This window comes from Poecilia reticulata, linkage group LG3 (genome assembly GCF_000633615.1).
Source record: "Poecilia reticulata strain Guanapo linkage group LG3, Guppy_female_1.0+MT, whole genome shotgun sequence".
Lineage (NCBI taxonomy): Eukaryota > Metazoa > Chordata > Actinopteri > Cyprinodontiformes > Poeciliidae > Poecilia > Poecilia reticulata.
This window is the reverse complement of record NC_024333.1, coordinates 21,368,530-21,380,813: the sequence shown is the minus strand read 5'-3', so window position 1 is coordinate 21,380,813 and position 12,284 is coordinate 21,368,530. Positions and strand designations below refer to the sequence as shown.

General features: G+C 38.3%; 1 protein-coding gene across 1 annotated transcript in view; it reads left to right on the top strand.

Moving 5' to 3' along the window:
* mdga1 (MAM domain containing glycosylphosphatidylinositol anchor 1) overlaps positions 1 to 12,284 on the top strand; it is a 180,863-nt gene that overhangs the window by 150,910 nt on the left and 17,669 nt on the right. Inside the window, exons 13-17 of the mRNA XM_017304105.1 lie at positions 3,663 to 3,843; positions 3,964 to 3,987; positions 6,556 to 6,708; positions 7,537 to 7,698; positions 11,703 to 11,833. Coding sequence (XP_017159594.1) covers positions 3,663 to 3,843; positions 3,964 to 3,987; positions 6,556 to 6,708; positions 7,537 to 7,698; positions 11,703 to 11,833 — 651 coding nt within the window. The remainder of the gene's footprint in view (positions 1 to 3,662; positions 3,844 to 3,963; positions 3,988 to 6,555; positions 6,709 to 7,536; positions 7,699 to 11,702; positions 11,834 to 12,284) is intronic.

Here is a 12,284-nt window from a genome sequence, read left to right as displayed (position 1 = left end):
TATCTTTTTTTGCATTTCATCCTCAGTGTAAGAGCAGATAGGTCTGTCTTCAGAACATGGTCACTCACACATAAAGACTGTTTCTCTTTATTCTTAAAGCTCAAACATCTCAAAATTATCACCGTGTAATTTTTTATTACATCACCATACCTTTTCAGCTTTATTGCAGCAATTGACTAAACTAGCTGTGCAAAGCAACAAATGTCTCTGTATAGGCATTTCCTCTCAAAACAGATTTTTTTTAATGCATTGTTGTATTAAAGAAAAACAAAAAATGCATTCCCCACAGAGTGAAATATTGTATGTGTTTACTACAGAGGTAGTAATGCTCCTGCAAGTAATGCTCCTGCATGGCCTTTCCATGCACCCAACACTGCACTATACATAATACATTAAGCCAAGATGTCACATACATCTTGGACATGTCAAAAAGTTCTTAAACACCATATACCCAACTTGAAGACCTTACTGCTGTGGAATTTATGCTGGTAGTATTCAAGAATTGGAAGTTTCTTATTCCATGAAGTTCTATACAGATGCTACGTCTGCTTTGATGAAATATTACACACCTTCATTTGCTAATTAATTGAAGTGGCATAAACAAGATGACTGTCCCAACCACTTTCCTATTCAGCAAGTAATTATTTAAAGAATTTTGGACAGTAATAGAAGGTGAATAGATTTTCAGTTATTGATATTTCATCCTGTCATTGCAGTAACATTTTTTCTTCTCTCCCTGTGTCTGCATGTATCTGTTCATGGCCCATGTAGTTTTCTCTGGATGCCAATGAAGACACTCACCAGAAACCTTGAGAACAGTCACTTGAAGCCTTGYCAGTTATTACATTGCATTCATTTCAGCTGTTCAGATCTGTAATATATGGGTCAAGTTTGTCACTGGTTGTATGGTCAGAGCCAAACACAAATAGTAAGCAGATTTAGAAATGTGTGAACCTCAGCTGAATTGTAGCAAAAAATCTTAAGGGAAAAAAAATAGCCCATTGCACAAGCAAGACAAGATAGATGATCAGGAAGTTACATGGAAAAGTAATACACCTAAATAGTGGCAGGGTAATTAACAGATAAAACACAGGTGCAGATAAAAGGGGAACTAAGCACAGGTGAAGAGGCAGGGAGAATATTACATAAAGCTCAAGCTCTGTTTAAATTGGCCACAGCTTCACTCTCTAGTGCACTGTGTAGTGTCATTTTAAAGTTTAATTGTAACTTTTCATCAACTATACAGCAACGTATTGCCTAATTATATATATTTTTTTACTCCTACAACTAACAGGTAAATGTTTAAAAATCTTTTTATTAGGGAATATAATGCAATAAGAGTTTGGCATCTTTTCTCAGATCTCCTCACCCCATGGCCATGCTACTCAACAGATCATGAAATGACAGGTGTATCTCTACCTTTCTGAATCTGTCTTCTCCATGTCAGGAAGTGAGGAGAAGATTTCTGACCTCAAAGGCAGATGCAGAGGTCTTGTAGCTTAAATAGTCCACACAGATTGTTAGTACATGCTTAATATATTCAGCCAATATGATCAAATGTGAAGCAGCGGCACAGGTCAAGTTTGCTGTCTGAATTATCATTCAAGCATCAGCTAATCTTATACATGCTGAATCTTATGGTATGTTACTAAATGGATGAAAGGTTTAATCTGAAAACCCACCATTTTGTTTGCTTTGTTTAGTGTCAGAAAGTCGGGGTGGAGATCCTTCCTGACTGGGAACAGAGTGTGAAAAGTTGGATCAACTGGCCTGGACCTAGCCAGAACGGCAGTGAGAAAAGGAGAATGAACAGGCAGAACAGCTAGTGGCGCAGAGCCTGGTTAGGAAAGAAGGATTTGATTCAAAGCTCGCTGCCAAGTGCACACTTGGAGGGCTTGGGGCTGTGGCTGCCATGGGAGGCTCAAACAGTAATTGGAGTGAGAGAACCAAATTCCTGGCAGCCAGGGCATGACTCACTGTGGTCTTGTCAATAAAAATGATCAACTCTGCCAGGCTAAGTTTGAATTTGTGTTGGTTTATGGGAATACAATGGAAGCAGCAAGACCTCAAACTGACTGCCAGAGGAAACCTGAGTAGGGATGTCATGGTGTACGGAGCTGCATGTAGGAAGATTATAGGAAATGTTATTGGATCCAGAATCGTTAAGACTTTTGGAAATGTTTTTGATGTAGACCTGGAAGCAGTACATAGGTTTGATAGAAATAAACCTGCTAGGTTGTATATTTTACTAAGCAAATTTATATCCATTAATTATTTTCATTTATTAATAACAAAACTGATAAAATCCAAAGAATTCACTGTTTTATGTTTAGGTGATGTGGAAAACTGAGATAAAAGAACAGATACACAAAAATGTGAAAGAAAACACTTATGGGGATGATGGTGGTGTAGAGATTGAGCAGGATAGTAGCCAACTTTTATGTTTGTTAAAAACAATACATCAACAGGTATACATGAAATCATACTCAGCAAATGTGATACAAATCTAAATAAAGGTGGTGCTACAGACAAATTGGAAGAATCACCCAAGGTTCCATTAGCTGAACATTTAGAGTTGGTACACTGCACATTTACCATTACCACAAAATCACACACATAATATCTGCTCACACACACACACACACAGAGAGAGAGAGCTCTTCTTCATGCAGTTACCTGATAATGGCATGCTGTGGGTGTACCAAGTTGTTATGGTGAAGTGGCTGACCTAATGCATTAGATTGAGTTCACTGTCAGGTCTTTAAGTAGCTGGGATCAGAGGCAGATACACAGCTAATGGATCCTTCTCTCCGTGGGTGGAATAACATAGCCATAGTTCTTTATTAAATGCGATGGTGACAGAAAAAAAAAAAGAACTTAAAAAATGAGACAATAACTGGACTTGGTTAACATGATAATCATTTTACATTTGTATGATCCACGGCCGGTTTAATTGATTTACAGTTGTTTATGTGGGAGGCGATGGGATTTGGTTGTACATTGCAACGCTTGTTGAAAAGTAAAATGGCTGAGCAGAGACAGTTGAAGAAATATGTGTTTGATTCCTGCTTCTCAAGTAATGGCTATTGAGTCCTTGTCATGTCATCATTATGGAAAATTACTTATCTCGCTGAGTGCTCTAAAACTGGACCAACATGTATTTTTTAGACCACAAATTGCTGAGAGACGGAGAGCTCCAAAGTAATATTGCATGCAGTGGCCTCCAAAGCTTTTAATGAGTAAAGCAGGACAGATTTGTTTTGGATTAAAAATAAAACTAGACTTAAAATTTTATGGAATTCAAGACTATCTAAGCCCAGTGGTATGGTATTGGAAAAATGCCCAGATGTGGTAAGTTTGTACTCACATTTACTAAGTAAAATGGCTGTATCAGTGGTGATAGTGGATAATTAAGACTCTGATAAAGGCACTTACAAATAGTGATAATACAAAGAAAAATCTTCAACTCATAGTCTGGTTTCACTTCTTATTTTTTGAGTGAACATCACTATGCCCACTTTTCGTTTAGGGATGAGGAATGATGACTGGCAGTGGTGAATATATGAATTTCAGTGCCAAATACAGTGTGAGCGGGATTCATCATACTCCTGCGGCATTGCTCTTCTAATATTTGCAAAATGTTTTGCATTTCACCTGCACAGAACAAGCAGAACCTGGTGTCAAAGCAAATAGACCTGAAGGGTAAGGAGCCAGAGAAAGGCGTGTTGATGTCCCACATAATAACAGACCTGAGAATCCCCCTGTCCTATGAGATTCGACTGGCTCCCATCACCACCTACAGCACGGGGGACTATGTCAGCCGAATCATTTTGTACTCAGAACGTAAGTCTCTTTTCACATCATTCGTTCCTGTGTAAAGAATTATGATGTTTATGAATATGCTCAAAACACAGATAATAATGTGCTTATCTAGATAATAATGCAAATGTAATTTTCTTACAGCCTACACCTATCCACGATCTTCAGGTAAGACCAAACAAATATTATTTATTTTTTCCATTTTTCTATTTTAAAGTGAGGAATACTCTTTTTCAGACCTTACTCCTCAAACGAAGGATGCTTATGCTATAATTTTGTTGCCCATCACTGTTAAACTACTTTAGAAGAATTTGGGTTCGATTTGATTTAACACTAGTATGCCATTGAGTTCGCAAGAGGAACAGTCACAGAGCCAGACTGGGTAGCATAACCACCATTTTAAATGAATGAGTGAATTTACTTTACTTGACAGCCGTTTCCACAAACATAATGTCGAGAAATTCAACGATGAGGCTTTCCTTTTTAGTCTGTGCAGACCTTTATCTCAGTAAATTAGAATATCATCAGGTATTTTATGGACATCCTTGTTATGTTTCTGTTAATGTAGATTATTATGATTACGGCTACTGGAAATAAAAGCTTTTAAAAAATTTAATATTACTTATGGATATGGAAAGGTTGTTGTTTGACCATATTATTTAGTGAGCTCAGAGTTTTCCAATCGGGAGTCATTGACACCTTCTATAGGGCAGGTAAGCCACAAAAGGTCATTGCTAAGAAGTTGGTGCTAAATCCACACATATTAATGGTAGGTTAAAAGTTATGTAAAAGTGTTATGGAAAGATGTGCATAAGCAACTGTCAGGCATAACCACAAACTTAGGATGATTGACGCAAAGCCCATTTAAAAGCCAGGGGAAATTCAAAGTGTATGGACTGCCGAAAGAGGAAACACATAAGCTTCAACTATCACATTATTTGTGTTAAGCCACTTCTGCACCATACTAAATTAGAAACCTTTTACCTATGCTGAGGAGGAAAAGTAGTTGGCTGTTGCTTAGTAGTCCAAAGTCCCTTTTTTTATATCAACATGCATTGTGTAAGAGTGGAAAGGCACAGAATCCTCATTGCTGAAGGTTTCACAGTGTTTGATGCTTTGACAAGAGGAAGGTGAAAGATACCAGAGCCAACAATTGAGCTGAAGGCTGCTAGTAAACTGACCTGGGCGTAACACGTTAGCGGAGCCTCTATCTGATCATCATCAACCTACTATACATTGATGGAGTGATTTATAGAAAATAACAATAACCTTTTCTTATCAAAAACACATTTTAAATGGTTTTATCTCATATTGTAATTTTTGGAAAAACTGAATTTGGGGTTTTCCTTTAGCTATAAAGAACAATCTCCAAGTTTATGAGAAATAAATGCTTAATATGCAACACTCTGTGTGATACAAATCTATATCATAGATAAATGTTAGATGACACCTGCCTTACTAAAGTGGGATTTGCAAGCATATATTTATGTTACAGACAAAAGGGAGTTAAAAATGTGAAAAGATAATTAAATATAAAATAAAAGTAAATTATAAAAAAATAGTTTTATCAGGTTATGGGCCAATACCACTGAAACATACTACATCAAACTGTACAATTTAGCCTCCTTTTCTCCTGCATTTATTGGTTTTATTAAGCACACTCCACTGTACTGTCTCCATGCATCTCATCCCCGTCGTTCTCAGTCAGTCGGGTCTTCTGTGTTTTGTTCATTAAGAGACACGCTGCATTTTCCTGCCAGGAGTGGCAGTTGGCTCTGCCAGGGTGAAGCAATTAAAACAACAGCAGATTGGAACAGACTGCGGGAACAACGGTGTAAATTGAAAGCGGTGCATGAAGTGGAGAAGGGTGTGAATAGTAATAGATTAGCTCCTTGAAACAAAAGAGAGCGCGCGGGCCATCCTCATGGGGAGCGAGAACCACGAGCATCTTTATCAGATTGCATGTCTGCGTGTCTCCGGGATGGTTTTAGACGGCTGTTGTCATACTCTTATGTCTAGTGAGTCTTTGATAATGGCAAAGCCCACCAGATGGGCTAATGAAGGTGACAACACCATAGAGAAAAGCCACTTTATCTTGCTTAACAAGAGACGTCAGCATTAGGAATGATGAAATATGCTGTTTCTGACGTTCACCGTAACTCAAAAGGAAACAAGTAAATCTGAAGACAAGAAAGCCATTCCAAAGATCCCAGAAGAATACGTAGTAAAACTAAATCTGATCACATCACCAGTTTATATCTTTGAGTACAATTATATTTTACATTATGAAAGTGTAGCCACCTTGGGGAATTTTTTTATTTGTCTTTAAGTTATTCTTCTTTGTCAATCAAAAACTTCCTGAATGTACATGTTAGTGTTAGTTACTGTTTCAATCATGTAATTTAAATTGGGGGGGGGATTTTGAATGTGCAGCACAAAATAAAAACTGATTTGGAAAATAAATCTACATTTATTCAGGTTGGTGTACATCTTATGTCTGAATTATTTCTCAGACATAAGATGCCAAATCGTAATAGCTAACTTGCCTTCCACACTGTGTCTATCATCTTGTTAGTAATTACTAGTTTGTTGACTCTGTAGTGCATTTCGAGGAGGTAATTTTTACAAATGTGTTGTGCAGCTTTTGTCCAACATAATATATTATGAATAAAAGTTTTTTTTTCCCTTTTTCTTCTGTCTCTCATTTATTTTCGCCCATATATTCACACATCTTAGACCAGGTGTGTGGGTTTGAGGATGACCGGATCTGTGGCTTCTCTCAAGACCGGAGCGATAACTTTGATTGGACAAGACAGAATAATCTGACGCACAATCCCAAACGATCTGCGAATACTGGACCAGAGAGTGACCGCAGTGGAACAAAAGAGGGTAAGGAAATGGGGAAGTCGTCTTAAAACTGATCTCATTTCTGCAGAGAAACATGGAACCAGTGGTTGAAGAGGCAGAAACTCGGGCATGGAAGGAATTCTGAGCTTTGGCTTTGGAGAAGTACTTTTAGTTAGCCTTATCATTTTTCAAGGATAATTGGAAAGAAAATGTGTGTATGAGTGGATATTGAACCATGTCATGATTAAGTATTTAAAATAAAAGAATAATTTGACCAATATTGATGCAACATTCACATCAAAGGTACACAAAAATGTGTGTAAAATAATGGTTTAAAGTATTTGCTGAAAAGTTAAAGTTGAGTCTTGAACTGCTAGATTATTCAGTGTCAACAGTGGCTCTATTTGATTGTCACAGTCTGTCTGACAGCATCTGCGTAAAGATTAGCTTAATTAATTAAAACAATTTTCAAAGCTTATGTCCTCTATAAAAATGTTATACAATGTTCTGCCGGAGCACCAAAATGCAGGAACTATCTGGCATTAAGCAGTTGATAGTTAAACAAAATTATTATTTAATGTGAATCAAAATGTGCACCCTGCAGAAACAGAATAGGAAAAAATAAGGCTTAGGAAACTCTGATCTTTGCTTGTGGATTGTTGAACCGTGCTGGAGAACGAAGGAAATGCTATTAATTAAATTGGGATTTCAGTTTTAATTTCATCTCCAAACAATTGCAAAAACATTGCAAATCATTGCCTGTGACCCTGTTATTTAAACACTGATTCACTGTCTTGACTTTTAATGACTCCTTGACAGTTCAGAATCAAATCTCAGCTCTAATTCTTTTTGTTTCCTGGCTGATTGCAGGGTATTACATGTACATCGAAGCATCACGGCCGCGCGCTCAAGGCGACAAGGCTCGTCTTCTCTCTCCACTTTTTAATGTGTCTTCAGTCAGGGGTCCCAAGGGCTCCGGCCGAGTCCCGTACTGCGTCTCCTTCTATTATCACATGAAGGGCAAACATATTGGTGAGTGCTCACAAACATTCACATAATTTCATTTATCATATAAAAGCAATCGTACAAGCACATTGCACAAGAATGTACTAGCAGAAACATTCACCTCTGTCTCCGGGCAAAGGCTGAATTTGGAGCTCGACCCCTATGTGTGGAGCTTGTGTGACACAATAACGCAGAGTGTGTGTGTTTGCAGGACACACAGATTATTCAGGGGGGGTGTTAAAGGGTGTGCCCTAGGATGTTATCAGTGTTCTGTTTGCACGTTTTTGCTTGTGCATCAGTGTGTCTGCATTTGTGTGCATTTGGAGGTGGCTAAAGGGGGCAGAGGCTTTGTGATTTATGGCAGGGGCCAAGATACAATCAGTCATCTAGCAGAGCTGTTCATCATAATATGTTCTGTCACGGCGCTAGAATGCACACACAGTTGCACACACACATGTACACAGACCAGAACACTAATAAATGAAAACACTGGCTTCAATTCACTGTTCTTAAATAATGTATATGCATGAACACAAACAGCAGCAACACTGTAACCACACTTAAACAACACTATAAGGTCATGATCATCATTCTCTCCATCTTGTGGAGGAATTTGCTCCACTTTTTTACATTGCCCATTTCATTTGGGTTTAATTTTACTCTTCTGTTCTCAGAGTTTTTTTGCCAACTTTTTATACATTTTCTGTTCCAACTGTTCTGCTGATTACCCGGTTCTTGTCAAACTTTAGCTGTTTAACGAATGTCATTTTAAATATTTCAAGTATATTTTAGTACAAAGATGAGTTTAAAGTCAAGCTGATGACTATGAGGGTTTCAAGATGAGTGTAGAAAAAAGTAGCCCATTTTTTGACTAATGTTGACTGTCCAACAGCTAACGCAACAGTGTGTGTCGCAAAGTGATATATGAATGGATCAATGTGTTAAAATGTAGGCATGATGAGAAAGTTATACCCATCAGTCAAGCAGCCAAAAAAAAAAATCTGAACTTCAGTTATCCTCATTAAATTCATCAAAACTAAGAACTCCCACCATTGTTGATCTACAGCACATTACAACCAAAAGCATGTATTTTTTTCAAACTATTTTGACGATGAAAAATAGATAAAATCTTGTAATTCTTCAATTATCTTCAACCTTATTACATAAAAAATTTCTCATTACATTGTTTTACTCTTTTATATGTTAAGGTTCTTCCAAAGAAAAATTAAGACTAGCAGGCCAATTTAAAAGTTAAACAACTTAAAACAATAAGTTTTAAAAGTTTTAGACTTCAAAATGAAACTGTAACTGTTTAACCATTAAATTTCACACAAAAGTTCTCCTTAATTCTTGACAAGCTGTCGTTTCCTATCTTTAGGCTGTTTGTATTTTCTGGATCTGGACAAATTCAAAGGTTCTTTGGACAATAAAGGCTCCAGCCCCCGTCTTATGCCTTTATGCTTGAGATTCAACACTTAAATGTTGTTTAAAAAGGCAGTACTGATTAAATGTCTCCAGGGCAGGATAAAAAAAAGAAATGAAGTGTTGTTTGCTACAACAAAAAAAGGGAAGACGTCCTTATTCTCACTGTTAGGTATAAGTTGTGAAAGAGTTGGACTGAATCTTTTACACATACCTCAAGTAATGTTTCTCTGCTCCTCTTTGGGATCACTGTCAGCAACAGCAAACTACATTTAATAAAATTTTGTTGGTCATTGGATAAGTGTTTAGAACTGTTGTTGAGAGCAGCAAGACGTGCATAAATACATTCACTGGAATGTTTTAAAGACTAAAGTTTCCAAATAATGTAATTTTTTGTTTGGATAAAACTTTTCGCACTTTATGCATACAGTACTTCCATGTACGTGACATCCAGTTAGTTTCACCTTTTTAGATTTTACTTTTGGTTCTGACAATAAATGACTGCAAAAAATGGAGTGGTAACGAAGGGTTAGTGGGATGTTACAGGGAATGAAGGCTTTATTTCAGTCATCCAAATGAAATAACCCATTTGAGTTCAAAAGCATTTGTTCATTCATGTCAGTTTGTGAGGCTGTGGCTCTCTTGTACACTGTCTCCTCTGATGACAGTGTGGATAAATAGGTCTGATAGAGCTGTTCCTCTGACACTTTTACCACCACACTTTGCCATGCCTTTGACCAATCAGTAGGCTGCCTGTCAGTGTCTTCTTTATCCTGTGCAGTTTATGTGGACCTGCAGGAATGGCGTGTGTGTGTGTGTGTGTGTGTGTGTAGGTGGTGAAAGAGAATAGCTGAACAAAAAAAGGAACAATATGAGGCTGTAATATGTGGTTGTAGACTGAAAGACTGTGTGTGTGTGTGTATGTGCGTGCGCGTGCGTGCGTGCGTGCGTGTGTGTGTGTGTGTGTGTGTGTGTGCGTGCGCGTNGTGTGTGTGGGCGTGCGTGTGTGTGGGTTTATGAAAATAGATAGCATATTATTTTAAACAGTATTTCGTCACCTCATCTGTGATTTCCTCTATTATTTATAATCATTTTATTTCTTTTCTTCTGTTTTTTTTTTTCTTCCAAAATCTTTGCTTTTCCTTTGTTTAATTTACTGATTCTCCAAGATCCCTTTCTATTTCACGTAATATTTATCTGGGGAAGACATTTCTGATACGCATCATTTCTGTGGTTGCTTGGTGATGAAAACAGTGTTTCCAGCCTTTATGCTGATTCAAACTTAACTTCTGAATACAGCTTCCTTTGAGTTTGTATCTCTTCATCACACGCAAAACAAAAATATCCATGTCTGAAAACAAAATAATAAATACAAATCTATATCAATCCATCCATTTTCTTTACACCCTTGTCCCTTAGTGGGGTCAGTAGGGGTGCTGGTGCCTACCTCCAGCTAACTTTCTGGGCGAGAGGCAGGGTCACCCTGGACAGGTCGCCAGTCTGTCGCAGGGCAACACAGAGACACACAGGACACACAACCATGCACACACACAGAGGCCAATTAACCAGACAGTCATGTTTTTGGACTGTGGGAGGAAACCGGAGTACCCGGAGAAAACCCACACATGCACAGGGAGAACATGCAAACTCCATGCAGAAAGACCCATGCCGGGATTCGAAACCAGAACCTTCTTGCTGCAAGGCAACAGCTCTACCAACTGCGCCACTGTGCAGCCTGATATCAATATATTTCTATTTATATTATTACCGTTTATTTAGCAAAAAAAGCCCAACTCGTTTAACATTCCCATATCATGAAATTAGTCTTACTTGAGGGGTTTCTTTGCACAGGTACTTTTTTTTGTGTGCATTTTTCAGCCTTCTGAAGAGGTTTTATCTCAATCAAGGTTTAAATAATTCTACTATGTAAACACAGCACACATTTAATACAGAAGGGATTTCTGATGTGCAGACATATAGATACTACTTCTGTCTGCACACCCGTTAATGCCACATGTAGTGCACGGATGCCCCCTGCTTGTGTATTTGTTTAGAAGACTGGTGGTTGGTTAATGTTCCAATTAGGGGCTGGCTGGTGGTCGTTAAGAAGATGAATGATTCTCTCACATCCTAGAGGGCTGAGTGAGATAGAGACAAGAGGGAGCGAGCCTATTAGGGCCCCTTCTCATAGCTCACACAGTGTWTCTTTCCTTACACTAACACATCACACGAGAGCGAAGTGTGTATACTGTAAATATACTAAAAGAGAATGGTTAATTAACACGTTCTCCTATTCTTCTCCCATGTTCTCTGCCGTGCTTTACAGCTGTGTCAAAGTAGGCCTTTTCGGTGTGTTGCCATTTCACACATTTTAGGAGAAATTTCAACGTTAGAAAGTCTTGCAGATTAAACATCTCACCTAAATGTCATAAAGGCTTGCTTTAGGTGCCTACTTTTCTGCATATGTCTTTAGTGACAAAAGATTTTAACCTGACCTATTCCTTTGTTTATTCCTGAATTGTCTGTAAAAATAAAAAAATATTTTGTTACAGTGAGACCATGACAGCTACAGATTCACCATTTGTCGTTGATGTGTAACTTTTTCACAGGCACGCTCAACGTCCTTCTGAGGGTGAGAAGTATTGCGCCTGTGGATTCAGTGGTGTGGACAAAATCAGGTCATCAGGGCCCAGACTGGAGTAAAGCCTTCTTTGACATCAGCCCCAGCGGACCCTTCCAGGTAAAACCTCTATCACCGTGTCTTCTCTCCAACACAGGGAACAGCAAAGTCAATAATATAGCAGTGAAAAACCTGCACACTTAAATCTTTCGATAGGATTTCAAATATAAAACCGATATCTCAAGAAAAACCTCAGCAGTTCTGAGATGGGAACCTGTGTGTTTGTTTGAATGACAGCAGGGCCCCTCCCCCTCTGCCCTGCCTCATCACACTCAACAATTGAGATGTGTTGCGTGAAATTCAGAACGTGACCTGCAGGTATGACCCAGTCATCTGGTAAGGGAAAAACATGCAGTGTCCTCTCTACTGTTAACGTGAGTTTTGAAGAATCCAGCCTCTAAAGGCAATTTGGCTCCTAGTGTTTGCTCCTTGATTTTTATCATGGCCCACCACTGTCGCTTTGGCTCACTCAACGGAGGCAGAAGAAAGAAAAATAAATTACAACTCCTTT